Below are 22,203 nucleotides of genomic sequence, written 5' to 3'. Positions count from 1 at the left end.
TGTGTTTCATTAAATCATGCCAATTTATCAATAATTATATGATTTAACTAGGTGATAATATACATTAACTAATCGCGGTTAAGTAAGAAAAATGTGGAGTATTTGCTAATGCAACAGGCCTTTATTGATTTGCTAAAAACATCCGAATTAAGTTTTTACCTTCATACTATTCCATTAATGATTTTTTTGATTTCTCATTCTCTCATATTGAGGTCCCAACTAATTCACATTTGCGTTGCGTGGGATAGATCAAAGAGGAGAGCAAAATGAAAATATCGAAAAGGCTCAAATATCTTATCAACTATCGAAATAGCTCATTTATGCCAATTAAATCAATGGGTTGGCTCATTTATGCTATCGAACTATCGGAAAAAATTAAATGCCATTTTTCATTAATTATAAGTTTTACAATCTGTATATGACACTTAGCCTCCAATTAGAGGTCCATATCGTTTAATTAAACCAATGACAAATTTGGGGTGAGTTTTAGTTTAATTTAGGATTTAATTTGTCTTTGGTTTAATTAAGCAACGGACCTCTAATTAGTGATCAAGTGTCATATCAGTTATTGTAAAATCAACTTTTTAGAAAAATGGCATGGATAGGTCATTTAAATGGATTGATGGTATAAATAAACAAAACTACGAGGTGGCGTAAATGCAGTAATTTTGATAGTTGATTAAGATATTTGAAGTCTTTTTCCATAAATATTTATGGGTTTCACCAAAATGCCTGGTGGTATTCTTATTAATGTAAAATGTAAACCATCACCTTATCAAGTTTACAAATTTAACCCACTATTTTGTCCAAACAAAATCAACAATAATCAGCATTTAAACTACAACAGAAAGCAAAGAGCAAACATTGTCTAGTTGTTGCAAGCCTGGAAATGGACGATTACACGCGAGAAATGATGGACCTGAAAACCCTAGTTACACGAACCCTAGAGAAAAAAGGCGTTCTCGCTAAGATCCGAGTATTTAACACTTTTCCTCATCTGCATTTTCATTTTTTTTTAATTATTATGTATTATCGTCTAATTAAATAGTTATAGGATCCGATCTGTTACTTATGTGTCTACCAGAATGAAGCTCTAATTTGATAGTTATATGGTTTATTATATGTGTTACTTGTGTTTTAATTTATACTCCCTCCGTCCATTTTTACTTGTTCAGTATACTAAGTAGGCGTTTGGGCATGGAAACCAAATATTTTTCACTTTATTTGGAATTTTGGAGTTGGAGTTGAAGATGGAGTTGTGTTTGGTTATAGTTTTTGCAAATAATATTTGGTTGTTTGAATGTATTGAAAGTGAAAACAAGTTTTTTGGTGTTTTTCAAATTTCAAGTTGTATTTGAAATTTTTCATGGCCAAACGTTGATTTTCAAATAAAGTGAAATAATTTTCCGGAAAAAAGTGAAAAAATTTCATGGCCAAACGGGTCCTAAAAATAAATGTCCTCTTTTATTTATCTAGTTTGGAAAATTAAGAGATAATGTACCATTTCATACCTATTTTACACTTATTATTTATTATTGCGTTGGAAACTTCAAGGAAATTGTCGAGAAATATTAAAAGTGTGCTCTCTCTAACGGCTTAAGCTTTTAGATGAGATGGTCACACACTTCAACAAAATTGTTAGTGGTTGTACAACTTTTAAAGTGTGTTTGATTTTGATTTAGTAATAATTAGGGGTGATATAATAACCTTGTCATTTTATTTATTGCTCCTTCAGGGGTGTGCCAAGTCAAAAATGGACGGGGGGAGTACTTTTTTTAGCTGCCTTAAATGTTTTTAACGGAGGAGGAACTTTTTTTTATTGATTTGAGTTGGCTGATTCTGAGGTGTGACGTTTACAAATTTTACATATTTTACGGTGTGACGTTTTGTAGGCCGAACTTAGATCAAGCGTTTTTGAGGCAATTGAAGATGAGGATAGGGTAATTGAGAAGGATGAAAGCTTGCCTCCTGCACTATTGGGTAGCTGCAATGATCAGGCAAAACAACTCCATCATTCACCTTCAGGTCATTTTAATGTTAATGTTTTTGTCCTTTTTGTCAGTCTTCTGCTTATAAATCGTTGCCAATTTCTGTGTTAAAGATGGTACGAGAACATGTTTATCGACTTTGGTACTCCTCCGTCCCAATTTACATGTCTTACTTTTCTTTTTGATTTGTCCCAAAAAAAAGAGTGCCTCTTTCTATATTTAGTAAGCTAACAATTCAAACATCCTACGTAACAAGTTTAAAACCACAAGATTCAAAGGACATTTTAGTACATTACAAACATCTTTAATTTAGGACCACAAGATTCAAAAGTCTCTTTTTGTTTCTTAAACTTGTGCCCAGTCAAACTAATACACTTAAATTGGGACGGAGGGAGTAAATATATCAGAAAGCGGAGTTGTTTTTATAGACTGCAGCAGACCGTCTAGTAGGAGGGAGTAAATCCTAGTAGGTCATTCTAATTTTTTTAAGGATCTGGTTCTGTGAACCTCCCGCCTGATAAACCTAAATCTGACTTAAAGATGGCTATACCTTTTTTTTCTTTTCTTTTCAATGTATATGATATTACGTTCCTATTTCAGATTCATTTAGTTTGTATTTGTGATGAAATAATATATCCAGAACAAATTACATCTCCAATATCAAATTTAATGTTTCCAAGATACTTGATATTAAATAAGTCTTCGAGAAAATCCTAGAGTGTCATCAATGAGCAAAGTTAAGTATGTACTTGAACTCTGCATAAATTTTGCTGTCTTTATTTTACCTTAAAACATTTTTGCTTCCATGTCAAAAGGGTAAAAAATCTTTAATTTATCTCCGGTGCACATGTATAAGAGCATGATAATAACACGTTTAGTACTTGAAAATATATCTTTTCTCCTAAAACTATTAAGCCCTAAATAAATAATCAATAAACAAAAAAGAAAACTACTAAGCCCTAAATTGTCTAACATTTCAACTTTGAGCATTTTATGTGAGAGAACTAGTGAAATGTGTTCATTCCATCTTTTCATTTGTGATATTAACCATTGGAGGACCTCGTGAATGCCTCGTCCATGGAGTAAAAGAAATCACTAATAAAAATGATAATTACTTGTCAGAAAAGACTATTAATTGCTGAAAGAGAATTTTCAAACGCCAATAACCAAAACATGTGGCAGAGATATCTTATTCGGAATGAGGGAGTATGTAAATAAGGTTTCATTTCCCGAGGAAGGTTAACTTTGAAGTCTTTGATTTAAGGGAATTGCTTTCCAATTATTCATTTGGCCTAGAGACCTATTGGAGCTCTAGTTAGGGAATAGGAAATGCTGGAAAACGGGAAGCTACTATATACCTCACATGATTTGGAGTTATGAGAATGTTTGTTACAGGTAATGATCACGAATATTCATCTTAAGCAACATCTTATCCGTCATTTTCAGACTAAAGAGCCTGGTAAAATAAAGTACTTCTCAGGCACTGAGGTGGTACAATCTAGCAGTGGAATTCTCATTTCGTGGAGGAACTATGAAGACTGACGAACAACAAACCCAAATTTTCAGACGCTCTTTACCTAGTTCGTGAGTTAAAAAATGATATTGTAGACCAAGGAATTCGAGTGTAGATACTTGTGGTGTCTGAATATCATCTATAAAATATTCTTTATGAGATAAAGCCATACAATGCACGGAATAGAAGAAAATGTTGTAGCACTTGTTTCATACCATATGTGCTAATGTCGACTAATTGGGTTAACATAAGTCTTTTCTCAACTTCTTGTTGGAGATCCAAAGCCCTTACGATAGCTTAAGATTCATACTTCTAGTGACTCTGATTAGATACTTGAGCTTTAGTTTGATGTTACCTATCTTAGTGTATTTCCAAAAGATTGTGAACACGGACTTGGTCTAGCCGGGTATATCTAGAAACCCAATTGAGTTAATATTAACGAGATCATGAGAAGAGCAAGATCATTGATGGGATCTCATTAAATTGTGTTTCCCGGTGAACTATATTGCTCGGACTCTCTAAAAATGTTGCCCTACCCGTGTCAAATTCTCAAAAAATGCACTCCTTTTGGAGAATCTCACACGCACCCCTCGACATTTCTGAAGAATCTGAGCAACATAGCCGGTGAACAAATTATAACTTATGAGTTATAGTTGTGAATCAAGATATATTGATATATGAGATCTGAGAATATATCAAAATATGATTCATATGATCTAGGATACGACATACCTTATGATCTACTTGTAGGTCTGTATTCGACGAGAAGCTATATACTCCTAACAGATGTATAGTGCTTAGCTCTCACAGTATGAAAAACACAGTTTACTTCCCTGTATGAATGAATGATTGTGGTGATGAGATGAAAATATGTTTGTCATATTAGATGAGCACTCTCATTAAGTCTATAAGGGTAAATTAGTGATTTTAGTAATTACCGTTAATCCTAATATTTTCCTATATAACAAACCTACAATGTACGCTTGAAAATAGTTTAAGGCTTGAAACGCGTATGGAACAATTGCGCGAAAGAGAAGGAGCAAATATTGCTTTTAGGAAACGTTTCCTACATGTTTCAAGTCTTAATATTGTGTGTTCTTGGTTCATAAAATACTTTCAAGCGCAGGTGTACTTTCATAGGAAAATATTAGGGCTAACCTTAATTACTAAAATTACTTTTTTTATCCTTGTAGTTTGAGCACCCCTTATGGGTGGACTCTTATGCAGAGTGGACATGATATCCTTCAGACCAATGATCCACTTTAGGGTATTGTGTTCTAATTGGAAGAAATCTAGTATCTTGGAAAAGCAAAAAGCTAGATGTAGTAATTAGATCAAGTGTAGAGGCAGAATACTAAACAATGACTTTTGACCACATATGAGCTTATATCGCTAAACCAACTTTTCCAAGAGTTGAGGTGCGGTAGTGTGTAAACAATCAACCTGCAACACACATTACTTAAGTTCCAGTTTTCATGAAAGTAGACAAAGACCAAAATGGTGTAAGCAGAAGGGAGGGCGCAACGGTTAGCGACAGTCCGAGGAGTAATCCCTCTCTTATTTTTCCTTTTCTTTAAAATAAGGAAGAACTAAGGAGACAATAAACCCGTTAACATATGCAACATCTAGAAGTCTATTGTTAATTTAATCGACAAAAGATTAAATCGGGTTCATGTGACAGGTTTCGTCAACTCGAATTATCATTTAACCGTTCTTATAAAATTACTTCGTGCTCTAGAATTGAGAAGATTTGCGGCAAGTTAGAAGTATAGAATGTGGACATTCCAACTTGAGGGAAGTGTTAAGAATGTTAATGCAAGGAAATTGTAAACATGACAAGAATCTATTCCTTGTAAATATGAAAAAAGGTTTAGAATTCTTATAATTGTGTAATCAAGAGGAGGAATTATTTTTCTTTCTTTTTTTGATTGCTTTTAAACACTATTTAAATTCTAACATGCTTGAGGGGAATAATATTCCCAAATCTCTTTTTCCTTCACATTCTTAAGCCAGACACATCACTATTCTTGGTTTACTCAATGTTTGACCCTCATATTATATTGTCGATGCTCCAAATGTCTAGCTGGGCTTGCGAGGGTGTAAAGTATTTCACATTGGTTGGGGGAATGGATTCTCATTATATGGTCTTGGCAACATCATAAAGCATGTCTTATCTGAAGATACTAAAAGCAAACATCATTTACCAAAAAATATTAAATTTTGATGGCTATACCCCTTAAATTAGAAACTTCTCTAGTAACTTTAGAATTTTCACAAAGGTACCTAGACTTGTCGTATTTGAATCTAGTTGGGATGATAATGTACCTCTTATTGCAGTTATGATCAATGCATCAACATAGGTGTGTTTTAGTTCTGAAGTGTTAAAATTTAATACATCCTCCTATAGTAGATCACTTTGCTTATTCATTTTAACCGTTTGGTCTGTTCCCTCTCTTTCCTCTGTGTGTAGGAAGGCTGCTAACTGCACTTATATGTGAATATTTGGATTGGGCTCAATTAAACCATACATTCAAAGTGTATTTGCCAGAGTGTAACTTGGTAATCATGTACTGTGCTCTCCGGTGTGAATTCATAATGTTCTTCACAAAATCTTGTGCAGTATCTGGTTCTAATTACAAAGAACCCATTGTGTGATTGTGCAGCCAAAGGAGTCATGGAAATCTGAGCTAAAAGAATTTAGCAGCAAGAACGGATATGATCTTAACAGGAATGGTGACAGTGCTCCCTTGCTTTTGGATGTTCTTGAAGGATTCTTGAAATACGAGGTTTGATTAAAACCTTTCATTTTAGATATATTACGTGGTCAGACAAATGCTTTTCTTTCTTCTTCTTCTTCTTCTTCTTCTTCTTCTTTTTTTTTTTTTTTTTTTTAAATGTTTTGTTTTAGATAAGTATTGTCTGACAAATGTTTATACTAGTAACTACGAAAATAAGATAAATCAGAGTGAGGAGAATGAATATGAGGAATCGTAATATAGAACATATATATTGGAGAGTTAAGGTTGCTTACCTAAAAAAGTGAGAGATGAAGAAAATAACATGTATAAAATAGGCGGAATAATTTTATGTTGTAGATTCTCTACTGTTTGTATACTACTTGTATTCGGGAGATTTTCCCATTACTAATAGAATTGTTTACCTTATAAAAAATGTAAAACGAGTAGAAACAACTATAGTTGTTAAGAGTAGGAGTTTCGGAATCCCAATGCAATCGTGGCACTATTGCACTGCATTGTTGAAGTTTTTTTACAAGCTATAGTTTTGTTCTGTATAGATTGATAAACTGTTCCGCAAGTGCAGAGCTATTGCAAAATGCAGTCCTGAAATCAGAAAACATCTTCCCAGCCAGATAACATGCTTACGCAGAATGTTATAGGAAAGCTCTGATCATGAAACAGATCGTAGAAGAGGATGAAGATAAATATTGTGCTTTTAGTTCCTGCATGCTGCGAGAGTCGATTTAATACTAACTAGCTAGTCACACATTGAGAAGTGTCGAGATATAATTGGGATATGAGATAATTTTGGAACTCAGTAGAGATGCTCCACGACATAGGACTATGGGTCATGCCTGAGCATAATACTTTTTAGCACAAGTAGTTAAATTGAGTATCACCGCATGTGTAAGCAATACCAGGAGCTAGCTTGTACCGGGCACATTCGAGTGATTGAAATACTAAACAATCTACGTTTTTATTAATTGACATATACAAGTTACTGGTTATTGATTGACATGTGTAAAGAAGTGTATCAATATGTAAAAGTGATCTAAAAACTTTAGTTGGTAGTAACTGATTGTTGTTCTGCTTTTGGGATCTCCAATGTTCTGGCTGATATGGTATTATTCCAGTTGGTTGGAGACTTGGAGGTGGTAATATGCGTAAATGATTATTATAGTATTTGCAAATAACAGCTTCCTGTACTATGTGGGTCACTATGCAAGCCTGTCCAGTAGGAATTAAATTATAGTAAGTATTGTTACAATTAATTAATGTTTTTGCAGAATTTCTCTCAAACAAGGGGTGCTGGAAGGAGATTGGCAACACCAGATGCTGAATCTCTGTCCAATACTGAAGCTAGGAATATTAAGAAGCCTTCCTCATCTTCAGTTGCCGGGGGCTTACCGCCATTGGGAAGGTTAACATTTAGAATATTATCACTTCTTTTACCCTCTAATTTGGATTTAAAATTGACTTAGAACCATTTTATCCAATAGGCCAAGTCATGCTGCCCAGTCATCTGGTAAGTAATCTTAGCTGGTTCTCCCCCCTTTTTAATCCTTCTGGTAGTTAATTCCCGGATAAGTGTGTGAATTTCGGATGTTGTTGAGTTTCTAGACAGAAGGGCAGGTTCATCTATATCCGGATATAGGAAAGATGAATACAACTGGAGGCATGAAAATGAGGAGCTTCCGCAGGATGTAATGCAAGCCTCATCTGCCTTAGAAAACCTTCAATTGGACAGAAAAGCTTGGAACCTTACCACTTCATGGCGGTCAGTGTTTAAACTCTAAGTGGACTTTAATTACACATTTGGTTTTAGATTATCTGTTGGCGTGTAGGAAGTCCTCAGTTTTTGTGAATTTTAGGTCCAAAAAATTCATGTGTTATAAGATCTGGTTTGGAGGGTGCTTTTTACCATGGTCAAATGGGATAAAAAGTGCTAGCACTTGTCTCTCTCCCTCTATACACACACACACACACACACATCACACATCACACGTGGCATGTATGCATGCATGTAATATGTACAGTGAACATATCGTACTATTATACCTGACATTAAGAACATGTTGTTCGTTGATATAAATAATGTTGCCAATTTAAAACCCTCCCAAAGAAAAAGAAAGGCATTACCATGCTTGAAAAGTGATCCCATTTTATTAGATCGAGTAGAAGTTTGTTACATGAGCCTTGGGAAGTTCAAGTATCATCGTGATAAGTGATGGCCAAGAGCTGATGATAAGCTGCTGAAGCTGTTATTGCATAGAGTAGTTTTTCCTTTTTTGGATGTCTCGGTCGTTTGTCATCTTTCCTAAATTACCGCCCAGCAAATTGAGTGGTATCTCAACTTGTGCTGAATTTTGCAGGCACAGAGGTGATGGCATGTCTGAGGATGATGGCAGGATAGAGTAGATGAGATATATGATCTCCAAATCACTAAGATGGGAATTGATAATACCCTTCGACTTAGAAATGCAATGTTCTGATGTACGCTATATATGATTTATATACTATATCGCTTGTAGTAATTTGTGTGCGCTTCTCATTTTCTTTTCTTTTTTGGTTCTGCCCTTATCACAATGTTCCTTCTGTGGCTAAGCAGCGGTGTTATTAACGCAATTTTGTCATATGATGGTCGCTCTTGAGTTGGATGCATGGCGTGATTACTGGAAACTGGTTCTCAGTGGTATTACTGTTTACAGTAACAAATATGGACCTTTCTTTGTGCTAGCACTTCATTGACACGTTAACAGTGGGTAAACTGAAATTCGTAAGATAAAGTTCAGTTACTGAGCTCTGAGCAGACTAATAAACAGTGCAAAAGTTTACTTTAAAAAGTGCATGTTTGCTTACTATCTTGTAGGAAAACCAGAAGGTAACCATTTTTTGTTCTAATCACCGGGAGTTGTTCTTTCTTTTCTTCTCTTTTCTAATACTATAAATTTGTGTTCACAAGGACTTGACACCTTAATGAGCAGTTCATGCCACCTTAGTTAAAAAATGAAAGAAAAAAAAAGGGGTAAAATTCACAACTATATTTTTAAAATTACAGAGGCCATATAGTTGTGAACACTATCCAGAATAATGACTATTTTCCAAAGACGAGGCCAAAAAGTAGCTAGTGGCTGCTATTTTTACAATAAAAGTACTCCCTGAAAACCAACAAGAAGATGCCCAGTGTAATCTCGTAAGTGGAATTTGGGGATAGTAGAGTGTACGCAGATTTTACCTCTACGGGGAGGTAGAGAGGCTGTTCCGATAAGACCCTTCACTCAAGAAAAAGCATACTAAAGAAATAACGAAAGTGAAACAAGCATCACAAAGAATTGAAAAAGCATTCCGATTTTTTCTTTTTTAAAAAAAAAAAGAAAAGAAAAGAAAAGGGAACATAAACTACATAGAGTAGCTGAAATAAAAGCACAAGGAACTATAGATCCCTGTAAACCAACTGAACCATCCAAATCCAACAATCACATTAGCTACCTCTGGCTGGGCACACAATGACACGAGGTCTACCTAGCTCTCGTTTTGTCTCTTTCTTTCCTACAACTGAAAGTATCCTGAAGCAAAACTTGAAGGTTTAGACCTTTAACGATTTTGAGATGGACCTTATTTTATCTTTATGTCTTTCAAATTTAATATTTATTAAAATTTTAATAAATTCTTACATATATATCTATGTTTCGCATCAAAGGAAAGTTACACGAACAGAACCCTTCGTAGTTCGTTGGGAAGTTATAATAATGGAGAAGAAATAAATATATATTTTGTACATAAAATTTTTTCCGCTGTCATGTAAACGAGTGGGTGTGCCGCATCAAATATAAAGTAGTACTGAAACAACGTTGGTGAGCATCAACTTAACGTGCCAAACACCGTCTGCGTGATGAACTTAATGATATAGTGGTTTTTATGTGAGTTGTGACAACAAAAATGATTTGAGCATCTTCAGCTCCCGCATCATACTTGCGAATTCAAGAGCTCTTCATGTATCAAAGAATATTAAGTTGTTTGGTTCAGGACTAAGTTTGGGATTAAATTTATACTTTATTTGGTTGAAAATATAAATTTAATTTCAAACTTAATCCTTAATATCCCATCAAACTGGGGATGAGGTGGGATAAATTAGTTCAGGAATTATAATTCCGGGATAACTTAGTCCGCGAACCAAACGATTATTGTGTTAGTGTTCAACCAGGGGGTTGGGTATGTGTTTGGGATGTGTGTGTGTGTGTGTGGGGGGGGGGGGGGGGGGGGGGCGGAGGAACTAGTATTTTCTTCCATACTTGCCATCAAGAAGTGCTTGTACAACTTGAAGGTGGAATACATAAAATTGAGAATGATTTTACGAACACTGTAACCAAAAGCACTTTTGCTTTAAACCATTCTACTGATTATTGTCCACTTTAATGAATAAGCAACTGAATACAAAAATTATCACCTCTATTATAAGTGACCAATATTGAGGCCATTTCACATCTGGTGTCTCATATGGATCTGCATCTTTAGGCCTCTTGCAGTTTCTCTTCCAATTGATCGCCATTCATTTCCTTGTGCTCATCATTCACAGTTTTGGTGTCACTAACCTCCTCGGCCGGCTTCCCCTGTTTCACTCAATTATTTTTATACCCGATATTAGAACCAACCATAGTTTGGCTGTTATTCTGTTCAGGAACAAATAAATGAGAAGGCTTATATATTTTTAAGACAGAAGCTATTCTAACTACAACTTCAACCACCTACTAAAAGTCTGAGGTTATGTAACTTTTCAGTAAAGGTACTCAGCGGTTATACTATCAAATCTTTCCAGCCAATTCTTTTGAAGGGATTTTTGCATCGCAACTTCTTTTGCAGTTTGGAATGACAAATGTGTTAAGACATGTATAATTACACATGAAAGTGGGCAAAAAATGACTATTTCTTATTAGTGTTGAGTTATTTATCTATCACAAATCATGACGGCCGGGATATGGCAATCTTACAAGTGCACATGCGATGTATAATAACTGCCAGAAAGGTGATAACCCAATCAACTAGATTTCATCGTAAAATTGTAGAAATTTGAGGACTTACCTTGCTGCTGTCACGCCAGCCAAGTCCAAACGGTCTTGAGAGCAAACTGATCTTTCTAGGAGGTATCTCTAGCGATGATTCTCGGCTGCCCCCTCCAGGAGATGAAACTTGCTGTGTGGATCTATAAAAGAACGTGTTCTTCCATGTTAGAGAAAATACAAGATATGAATTAATAAAGGTAGTATGCTTTTCTTATTACTCTTGACATAGGCATGTAATTGTCCTTTAGCAACCAATGAAGCCGTTGCAGTAAATGACTAAATATGAAATAGTGTCAGCAAAGAACATCATCATTACCAGGGCATATGATAGTGTTTTTAATAATGCGACAAAAGTACAACATGTAAGCATGGGTGTATACCTCGGAGAAGGTAGTACTTTATCCTGACCAGATTGGTACTGCAAGGTAGCCTCCAACATTGATTCTGCCATAACCACCCTCTTTTCTGTCTCAGCGAGGGAAGCAATGGCTTCTTCATACTTTTCCTGCAGGTTGTCGCAATGACACAAGATGTTCAACATATCAGCCAACTAATGTCATATTTCCAAATTTAAGTTCCCCTTTTTTGCATGAAATTATGAACTAGATATGTTTAAGTAGAAAATCACAAAGAATCTCATGGAATAAGACTTCCCAGGTAAAGAATTAGGAATCAAAATGTTTCACCAAGAAATTTGATCAAAGAAGGAAGAAACCTGTAGCACTTGAGAGGCATGTCTTTGAGCTGCTGCATCTTGTTCAGCGAATATACGAGCATCTTCTGTTACCCTCTGTTCTTGTTCCACCCTCATCAAAACCTACAAAAAATAAATAAATAAACCGGGAATTGAAAGAAAGGGAGGATTAGTAGACAATGTTCCGATGCATCATCAAACAAGTAATGAAAATTGTCACCTGAAGCATGGCATTCTCTTGTTCTTGCTTAGCAACAAGGGCCCCTCGAAGCTCAGCAACCTGTCTTTCTAATTTCTCAACCTGAGTCCAATGGAAAATGTTAATGTTCAGATGTTATTGAGAAAAAATCAATTTCTTCAAGGAAAAGGAAGATCATATATGCCAAAAAGCAATCATCATTTGTGGGGAAGAATACGAGGAAAAAAGACTATAAAGGAAATAAGAGCTCTAAATTCAAATGCACAGCAGGTAATAGTGATGGAGTGTATTGTGCTAACCACCTAGAAATTCCCCAAGTCTTACATCCATACTGAAATAAATGTATGGAAGCACAGTCACTGTAAGCCAAAAGGATTAGTGGCACAGTATATTATTTATTGATGAATGTGGGTTCAGGTGTATATTTGGGAATGAAAGTACCATTTATTTTTAGGAATCAAGTTCAATCTGGGATACTGCTGAAGGCAAGAGCATCCTTATAAAAACCATCATTTTCTTCCTTATACCAATGTAAGCAGGAGCAGATTATACATGTTAGAAGAGATAGACATGGAATACAGACTAATATTAATTAGATTAGTAGGTGGATAGGAGAGGCACATAAATGCAAGCTGGAAGGAATGAACTGGAAGTGGGATTGTTCTTTTTCCTTTGTTTGGGGGGTTTGGGAGGAGGTGAGCTGGGGATATGACTTCCTACTCTGAAGAAAGCACATAATTCATTTATAAAGCAGCTTCTTAGTTACCTTTGCGCTCAACTGCCGCCTGTTATCCTGCTTGACCATCTCCATCAATGCTGTTTCCAACTCCTCAGCTCTGTGGACATGGGAAGAAATAGGAAAAGGAAATCAGTCCCCTATCAAATGAGATCCGGTTCTTTTTTTTTTTTTTTTTGACAAGGAATATGAGATCCAGTTCTTTTAGCTTCCTAGTTCCTGCACGCACTAAAAAGTACTAGATTTTTTCATTCTGAAAGCTCTCAAATAAGATTTGCAGAAGAAATTGAGAGTTATTCAACTTCAATGAGACCTTTTACAGTTTGTTTCCTAAACGGACAATTGAACTGCCACTTCGCAAGCATCATAATTTTCCATTTCTTTGATGGAGTTTTTGCAACTTTTTCAGTAAGCTTGAAGGCTGGCAGGGATGAGATCAACTTTCAGAAGCTTCCCTCGCCCTTTAAAACAATTGATCATAGTTGAACCTAAATGCACTTTGAATAGTTAAATTTGCACCACCACCACTTTCCCATGTGATAATGTGGTCTCTCTGCCCCAAACCTGAATCTTGATGATGATGCTGCTGGAAGGACAAGAATAAGGAGAAAACTGAAAAGGTCGTAGAAATTCACAAGAGGCAGGGTTGGACGGGCAGAAAGGGGAGAGTATGTGGCCTCAGGGAAAAGAGGCCATTGTGGATGAAGCCACAGGACACAATTTGGCTTCAGATATAGGTTACAGCTTGATCATAGCATAAAGCATAAATTTTTGGCCATTGTGGATGAAGCCACAGGACACAATTTGGCTTCAGATATAGGTTACAGCTTGATCATAGCATAAAGCATAAATTTTTGAAATTTACCCCAAAATATATTAGCTAGCTGTTTAAACCAGTTCATTCATAAGGACTGGAACTCCAACTTTCCCAAGAATAGTTTTGAGAAAAGTCAACCTGCACAATATTGTGCTCACTAGATAAAGCAGCATGAACACATAAAATATGCACCTGAGTTCAGCAGATTTTTTCTCCTCCAGCAACTTGGACAACTCAACCTTCAGCCAGACAGCCTGATTAATGTCATGTAGTAATGTATGCAAAATAGATGTAAGTCAGAATTGTGGATGACCAACTCAAACAATAGGTAATGATATTGGGAATATTACTTTGAGGATATCCAGAACAACTGATCACTTACTCCCACAAACTTCTATAAATTCAGAACGAAATGAAACAAAAAGGATAGGAAGGAAGAAACTGGAGCTGAAAATAGGAAAATAAAATAACAAAGAAGGGAGCAGAGGGAAAGAAGAACGAAAAAAAAAAAATTGAAGGAGAAAACTGGTGAGTGCTTTATCTTTAGAAATTGAATCAACATTCATTTTCTTATAGGTCTAATTTAACCAACTAAAATATGTCCTCAAATGAACTTTGTCGCTTCTATTTCTCGAGAGGTAAAGTTTTCATATCGTACATTAAATTATATCACCGGATGACATCAATGGAATTCTCTTGCATTGTATAGACAATGCTGTCTGACTTTACATATAATAAAAGTTATTTTGGGGAAAAGGTAGAACAGTAACGATCACCTAACACAACGCTGCAGTGTCAATAGTTATGAGACCATCCTCCAGCCAATGGCTATTTCACCTCTCATTAGGTAAGTTGATGTGACTTTGACCTAATCAGCACATGATTCTTCAGGGTGAACTTCCAGGACACTCCTTAGTCCTAATAAAAGTTCCTACCAGGGAGGAGTTCACTTCAAAATGAGGCATCAAGCTCACAGCCCGGTCCAGTTCTGCTTTATCAGGCAATTCCTTCTAAGTTGCCCATACTTTACTTAAAGAGAGTAGTATCTTTCTCCAAAATCATTAATTTATTAATGACCATCCAAATTTTTTAAGCACATTTTCTATATGAATAACACTGTTGAGCTGGAAAGAAGAACTAATTTCAGTACATTCTGTCATTCCAAGATAATCATATGAAGCAAATTCTGATATCCCATTTAAGCAACAAGAAGATAAAGCAGGTAAACCAGGATTAATAAAAGTATAAAACACAATCAGGGAAAGGGGTGCAAGCTGAAAAGACGGACTTCAATGGAATATGTATGGGAAATACGAAGAAAGTTACCTGTTCTTGGAGATCCGGAGCAGAATCTATTTCCACATTGCCATTAAGGCTCATGTAAAGTTCATCCACATTAGCAGATACAGTATCTGCCTGAGATGCATCACCATTCATCACTTTATCAGCTTTGCCATCTGTTTCAGTGGTTCCAACAGTTAAACATCTAGGATCATGCTTAAAAACTGCAGAGTTTAGAAGCTAAACCTTGACAGGCCCTCCAAACTCGAAGTCCTTTGAACCTCTCTTCAATCGCAGCCTTCACAGCCGGTCGATGCTTATTTCTTAGTTCTTCTAATCGAGCTTCCGTAACATTTTGATAGCCCATGCAGGCAGTCAGAACAAGTTGACTGCTATCGAAAGTCGAGCCAGCAAGCGACTGCAGTAGGGTGACTGCATCCCCAGCATCTTTTGTGGTAACTAATGCAGGCGCTGAATAACGAATAAGTACATCACTTTTGAGCTCCACAAACAAGAGAATTGAACAACAATGGCAAGGAAGAGAGAACTTGCATTAATACATCTTTAGAAACTTTCCAACTCTCTTGAATTTAAAAAAATTACCATAAAGCTCCATCAAAGCAAGTGCAGTATGGAATAACATCGCTCGATTTCCTTCAAACAGAAGCACATCCCATACTCTAAGGACTAAAACCAAAAAAAAAAAAAAAAAAAAAAAAAAAAAAAAAAAACATGAAAAAGGGGGTAAACAACCAGTAAGCCAATCCAAGAGCCAAGAAGAAGGCTCAGACAGTTGGCCTCAAATTGAATATCTCATCAACTTAAAACCTATAAATATGTAATATCAGCCATACTATAGATCAGAATTTTCAAGACAAGATAAACCAACTGACCAGTTTCCCATGGAAGCATGTTCATAAATATGGAGAGGAACCAAGGTCCAGTAACCCATGCTACCTGCACTCCCAGGTAATCGAGATGATTAACTGCACAGATGCATCAACGGGTTAAGAAGTCAAAACATATGGCAAACAATCTAATCAATAGGAATCTGGAGAAGGAGCTTGAATTAAGAAAGTAGGAACAAGATACTTACCCAACTTTGGAAATTTCTCCCGCACCAACTCCTCAAGAACAAGTTGGTCAACCTGATAAGAAACAATGTAGCAAATAAAACTGTGTGACTATCTTCATATTTCTCACAAAGCAATTTCTGTGTTCAACAAATGAAGAGGGAAAGTATGTATGCAGATGAAATAGTGAACTACAGCAAGTAGAAGCAAAACTTGTTTGTTACCTGACACTCTATCATCTCTTCTGAGTAATAGCCATCAAAATAGTCATCTAGAATCCCCACTAAAGTCCTGTAAGTTTACCAACAATTTTATTCTACAGGAGTGACAAAATATATGGGAACACATTTTGCACTTCCGACCAAACAAAACTCTTAAAATGCAAGGTATTAAAGAACACTAAAGTTGTTCCAACTCTGAGTTGCAGTTAGGAACCTCTCTTTCTGCTTTCAGTAGCAGAAAACTATTGAGAAGCACCTCAGTTTTAGAAAATAAATGAAGACATATCCATCTTGGATAACAAGATTTAGATTAAGTTCAAAACATACCAAAATGCATTTTCCTCAGGCATTAGAAGCAATAGCAGACCAGCAAAAAAATTCATGGCCTGCATTATTAGACAAGCAAAACTGAGCAATATCGAACGAAATGATACGATCCTGAGAAAATCTAGTCCACTTAGAAGAAGAACTGCTTGTGTAATGCCCAGAGGGCTGAACCACAAGTTGAAAGAATCAGACCTTCATATAGCGGTTGTCATTTGAAACTTTATCCAGTAAAACTACAGATAAAAACCCATTTATGTGGTGCTATCCAAAACACATGTTAACTTCGCTTAAATGATTGCAAACAAATTTGCAAGCAGATCTCAAGAAGAACATAAACAACACCGTAAAACATAAATTTCAATCAGAAACTGGAAGCTGTGACGTAGCAACTGAAGACAAAGGATGCTTTGGGAAGTATTACAAACTCCATCAACTATAATTATATCCTCTCTAAAATTATCTGGACAAAAATCTCACTAGTTATCAATCAAGAAAAGAAAAATCCGGCACTAGTTATTTCTAGCTCTCCAAATAAGCACAATAAATGCCAAAACTAAATAGATAAACAGTTTGTGATGTTTGGTTTGCCAAGTCTTATGCCACATGGTCCATCCAAATGTCAAAAATCAAAGAAAGCATAATTAGTCCCACAAAAAAAAAAAAAAAAAAAAAAAGAAGAAGAAGAAGAAAAAAAAAGAGAGACCACTAGCAACAGAATTACCTGACAGTAGCCGACACAGGGATTATGCCGGGCATAGGCGGTAAGTAAACGTCTTAAAGCATTTCTTCCATCCTCATCTAAAGCCGGATGTCCAGGAAATGTTCGGGGTAGATCCTGCATTAAAAATGCAAGGCGAAATTGAAGCCAAAATGGATACAGACCCAACAGCTGCATAAAATGTTGTGGGTACTGAAAAAAGGGGTCAATAGGTAAAGCATGTTAAAAGGAGACAAAAGTAGTAGCCTGTTCAATCACCTTCTCAATCTGCCCTGTCCAATTTTCAGGAAGACATACAGTATCTATGCTTGGGTCCACCCAACTTCCATTACTCTTTGATACAGTACTTTTATCCTCTGCATTATTACCAGATTTAGTGCCCAAAGCAAGCAACTCTTGGTAATAGGTCTCCACTCTGCGTGCCTTCACGCCCACAAAGGCTTGCCAAAGCTGTGACACAAGTATCAAAATTACACAAATAAAGCTCATGCGTGAACTCAGATCACTCAAGGAGCAACAGCATAAGAAGATTTTGAGCATCATATCTAACCTCTCCCCTGAGAGCCATGGGTACCCCACCTTGAACAAGACACTCCAGTTCTTCTTTCCAAGGCGGTAAGGACTCGTGACATTCAGTTTTCAAATGACTAATAGTTTCATTTAGAGAATATCTGTCCATGGATTCTGATCTTTCTAATTCATAAAACTCGTCTTCTGAGTCCTCTTCAGATTCTCCTTTTGTGGCACTAGCTTCTTCAACTGCAGGAATATGCTCCTGCAGACCATGATCTTGCTCATTTTTGGCCAAACTTATCTTCTTTTTTACACGTACGCTCATCATATCCTCAATGGCACGTAGAGTTGGTCTGGTCTCCGACCATATTTGGGCCTGATGAGATTTCTTCTCAACTGAGGTTGTTGTATCGTCCTTCTTTATTGCACCTTCAAGATGACCCTCAGAACCACGCTTTTCAGCAGTTTGATCATTGTCTTCATCTCCATTCTGAGAAAAGGAGCTTGTCTCCTGCAACGATGAGTCAGTATCAGGTTTGCTGGAGTTGCCTTCGGCAGACACCCCATTTATGGTCAATTGAGCAGGTTCTGCTTGCCGTTCCAAGAAGTCCTTCCACCTATCTGACCTCTCTTCCTCCTCTTCCTAGAAACAACACAAACGGATTATGACAATCAGAGAAAGATTTTTTTCTTAAATCAACATAAATCAAAGAAAGGTTTTAACATGGTGCTGAGAACTGTGGTAGAAGTACAATGGACGGTAGCTGTTCTCAACATCATTCAGCTGGTCTTTATGCTTCTTATGTAGCTAACTAGTTGGATGAAATTTCTTTTCTTTCTTCTGTCCCTTTTCTCTTCTTTTCCCAAAGTCTCTCACCAATAAACAGGACATCAATCAGTAAACATGTAATCATGTCAAGATAGTACCTTGTAGATATTAGCATATTCACGATATCTTTGTACATGCTGAGGGCGTACAGAGAATCCATAAGCATCCCTGTTCATATTGATAGTTATTGGTCAAAAACTTTTTAGGAGAAAGCTTCATTGAAAGAAAAAATCTTAAAGAGCAGAAGTTCCCAAGAACCACATTAAATTAGATATTTCTTCATGACCGAGCATTATTTTTAAGAAGGAAATTGTTTTTCAGAAGGTTCATGACAGCATTATAAAAAGCAAAATAAGACAATGCAAGCTAATTCAAAGCAATAATTGATTGTTAGAGCAGTAGGTTTTAGAGGAGTATTTTTCTTAAATAATGCTTCTTTTTTTATCGTATGCTTTAAAAAAGAGGTAGTTCTAAAGATTTCAAACATCATTTCATCAAGGCCTTAATATAATTATCCTGCAAGGTGCTGTTAGGGTTTAATAATTAAAAATTGACGTCCTACAAAAATGTTATGATTTGATTTGATGGTGGAGCAAGTTATCTTTTGAAATGATTGAAAACTTTAGGCTCAGAAGCAGTTCCATAAACTCTACGCTTGATATTTTGCCATATCTAATTATTGCAGAACTTCCGGTAGAAATTAAAAAACCAAAAAAAACTTTTCAGCGTTAACCAATTACTCTGATATATCTGTTCATGTTAAAACAAGTTTATCTGTCAAATGCACTAAACTCCCAAATGAGGCCTGGACGAGTCACAAAATAAGCGTATTAACGGGAGAAAAGCCTATGAAGAGCCATTTTTCACTAGACTAACTAACTACTCTCAACATGTCATTTTAAATGACACTATTTCCTTATTAGTCCATTCCAAAAGAATGAATCAATCTAACTTTAAACTTCTGATTTTACCCAATGTCAACTTTTATGGCCACAGAAATCCCAAGGCATGTTTAAGACCACAAGTTCCAAAAAATTTCTTGCTTTCTTAAACTCGTTACAAGTCAAACTATGCCATCTAAACTGAAACAACGAGAATTTAAAGGAAACAAACTAATGGAAACCAAGTTTGAAGACATTTCTTTACTGTTTTCATTTTGTTTTATGCACATACTCTAGCCACTTCACTCTTTTAAGTGTTTACCAGCCAGCAGCTTCTGAAATCGCTGATAAAATTAGCAAACAAATTTTCGAGAAAACACTCAGTTCTTAGTATCCACTGCTTCACCAGTCACTCTAAATTGCTAACCAACACCTCAACTCTCATTCGTACTTACCAATACTCACTTTGAACTCATTTATCAAAACAGAATCATAATAACCATGCAAAAATCGAAATTAGTTCATCTGAACATTAGGACACTACATATCCTCATGTTTCTATATAGAGATAATGGTCAAAACCACACCTGATGTATCACTTTTTTGCGAATTTCCTATCTGAACTATCAAGTGTTTGTGTTTCCTACCTAATATCACCAACTATTTATCAAAACACATCTCAACTTGTGTACACTCTCTTTTGGTTTAAAAAAGGTGCCAAATGGCACTCCACACGGATAATTAAAGGAATTAATTGAAAAAAAATTAAGAGATAATGGTCAAAAACACATCTGAACTATCACCAACTATTTATCAAAACACAACTCGAAATTAATGAGTCAACTGCCATGTGGACAAAATTTTATGGGCAAAATTAAGCTGCTACGCACCTTTTGGCGATTGTATTCAAACACTTGGTCTAGTCAGCTTCGAGATTTGTTTTGATAAAAATAGTTGGTGCAAACACCTGATAGTTCAGGTAGGAAACTCAGGAGCGGAGCCACATACGGCTAAGGGGGTTCGGCAGAAAATTCCACTGTTTATACATAGTTAAAATTATCTTTTATTTATATATAAATAGTAGATGTTAAACCCCCTTAGACTTCTTCGTGTGTTTACTTCATCATATTTTGAACCCCTTATCGCAAATCCTGGCTCCGCCACCGAGGAAACTAAGAAAAAACTGACACTTCAGGTGTGCTTTTGACCATTATCTCTTCTATTATATCATTTTTTTTCGGTCCGGTGAAGTTTTATATAGAATCCAGCAGCTTCAACCAATGGATCAAACAGAGATAAACAATTTACAATATGAATACAAATGTGAAAGCTATGGATTACTGAGAGTACCTCTTGTGGTCGAGAGAGATTATGCAAGGATTCAACACATTTGTTTCTGCATTCCCTTTCATTCTGTATCAACAAGTATTTCTTCACCGAAAATCCGTTAATTCTAAATTCAAACTCTTCTCACCACTAGATTTTTCAACAGAATCCAAAAATAATGCATCTACTTTTCTTTTTTTTTCACTTAAAAATGTAGCTATCTTTCATAATAGAGTGAAGTAAGTAAGTAAGTAACTACTATTCTACTCAATGTTATATAGCTTCATATTTATTCACATGGAAAGAGCGAGTTTAACGTCACGCGTTATACTGAATATACATGTGCTGCTATTTATATATAAGGCGATTCCTTAACACGGAGTTCAATTGAGTGAGCAAAAAATGGGAAAGATTTTTTTCAGTGTTAAAAATAGGGAGAGATCTCAGGGATCAGATTAGAGAGTTAAAAGTAGGCCCCATTTGGCTGGCCCATATATATAGCCTTTTGTCCATACTCCATAATTTTGTCTTTATTTCCCACCGTTTAACCATACTCCCTCGGTTTCAAAATATTTATTTTATTTCTTTTTTTTAAAATGTTTTTTTTTATTTTTTTGGTGATTATTTGACAAATGGGGCCTGCCTAGTTTTAAATTTTCTATCAAGTTAAAACCTGACAAATATTTTAAAACGGCGTATTAATTTGACTGCATAGAAAGTTTAAAAAATAAAGGGATATTTTTAAATCATATTAGGAGTATTTTTATCCTGCTTCTATGTGTTGGTCTTGTCTATCTTTGTTATTTTATCATGACTTGGTTGTTCTTCTTATTTCTCATTTTCACATGGTTTAATTTCTTGTCCGTATCTGAATTCTTTTCCTTGTTTTTCTTGTTTTCTTTTGAGTAAGATTTTTGGAAATAAGCCTCCTACCCCCTTCGAGGTGGGGGTAAGTCTACTCTACCTACCTCACGTTGTGGGATCCAACTGGGTATGTTGTTGTTGTTATTGTCTTAAATTAAAAGATGTGTATAGTCCTTTGAGTCTTGTGATCTTCAACTTAACATGTAAAATGTTAAAATTTAAAACTTACTAATTATAAAAAAAATACCTTTTTAAAATAAATCAAAAAAAAAATACTTAAATTGAAACGAAGAAAGTACTTTCCTTTTTTTGAGTGGAAGTGAGGAAAATGGGGAGAGATTTTCTAAGGGATTGTTGGATCAGGTTAAAACTAGGATGGGACCCATTGGCTGGCCCATGACTTTTGTGGTTTGTCTAAAGTCCAA

At 35.7% G+C, this 22,203-nt stretch overlaps 2 protein-coding genes and 1 pseudogene across 2 annotated transcripts in view; 2 read left to right on the top strand and 1 right to left on the bottom strand.

Moving 5' to 3' along the window:
- LOC132060220 (nuclear transcription factor Y subunit B-10-like) overlaps positions 1-22,203 on the top strand; it is a 58,061-nt gene that overhangs the window by 24,627 nt on the left and 11,231 nt on the right. The window lies entirely within an intron of this gene.
- LOC132060217 (protein TONNEAU 1a-like) lies at positions 809-8,874 on the top strand. Its single transcript, XM_059453138.1, has 8 exons — positions 809-976; positions 1,893-2,025; positions 5,972-6,060; positions 6,165-6,287; positions 7,526-7,659; positions 7,739-7,764; positions 7,860-8,016; positions 8,612-8,874. Exons 1-8 carry the CDS (start codon positions 890-892, stop codon positions 8,655-8,657), a joined length of 795 nt encoding a protein of 264 aa, XP_059309121.1. The 5' UTR covers positions 809-889; the 3' UTR covers positions 8,658-8,874.
- On the bottom strand, positions 10,603-21,268 carry LOC132060216 (uncharacterized; annotated as a pseudogene).

This window comes from Lycium ferocissimum, chromosome 6 (assembly GCF_029784015.1).
Source record: "Lycium ferocissimum isolate CSIRO_LF1 chromosome 6, AGI_CSIRO_Lferr_CH_V1, whole genome shotgun sequence".
In the NCBI taxonomy this organism is placed as follows: Eukaryota; Viridiplantae; Streptophyta; class Magnoliopsida; order Solanales; family Solanaceae; genus Lycium; species Lycium ferocissimum.
The sequence above is the reverse complement of the archived record's forward strand: the minus strand, read 5'-3'. Positions and strand labels throughout refer to the sequence as shown.

Bases quoted from the DNA above. Each gene is read 5' to 3' on its own strand.
- LOC132060217 (XM_059453138.1), top strand. From the start codon at position 890: ATGGACGATTACACGCGAGAAATGATGGACCTGAAAACCCTAGTTACA. The intron at 977-1,892 runs GTATTTAACACT...GACGTTTTGTAG, and splicing joins GCGTTCTCGCTAAGATCCGA to GCCGAACTTAGATCAAGCGT. The intron at 7,765-7,859 runs GTAAGTAATCTT...TTGAGTTTCTAG, and splicing joins TCATGCTGCCCAGTCATCTG to ACAGAAGGGCAGGTTCATCT.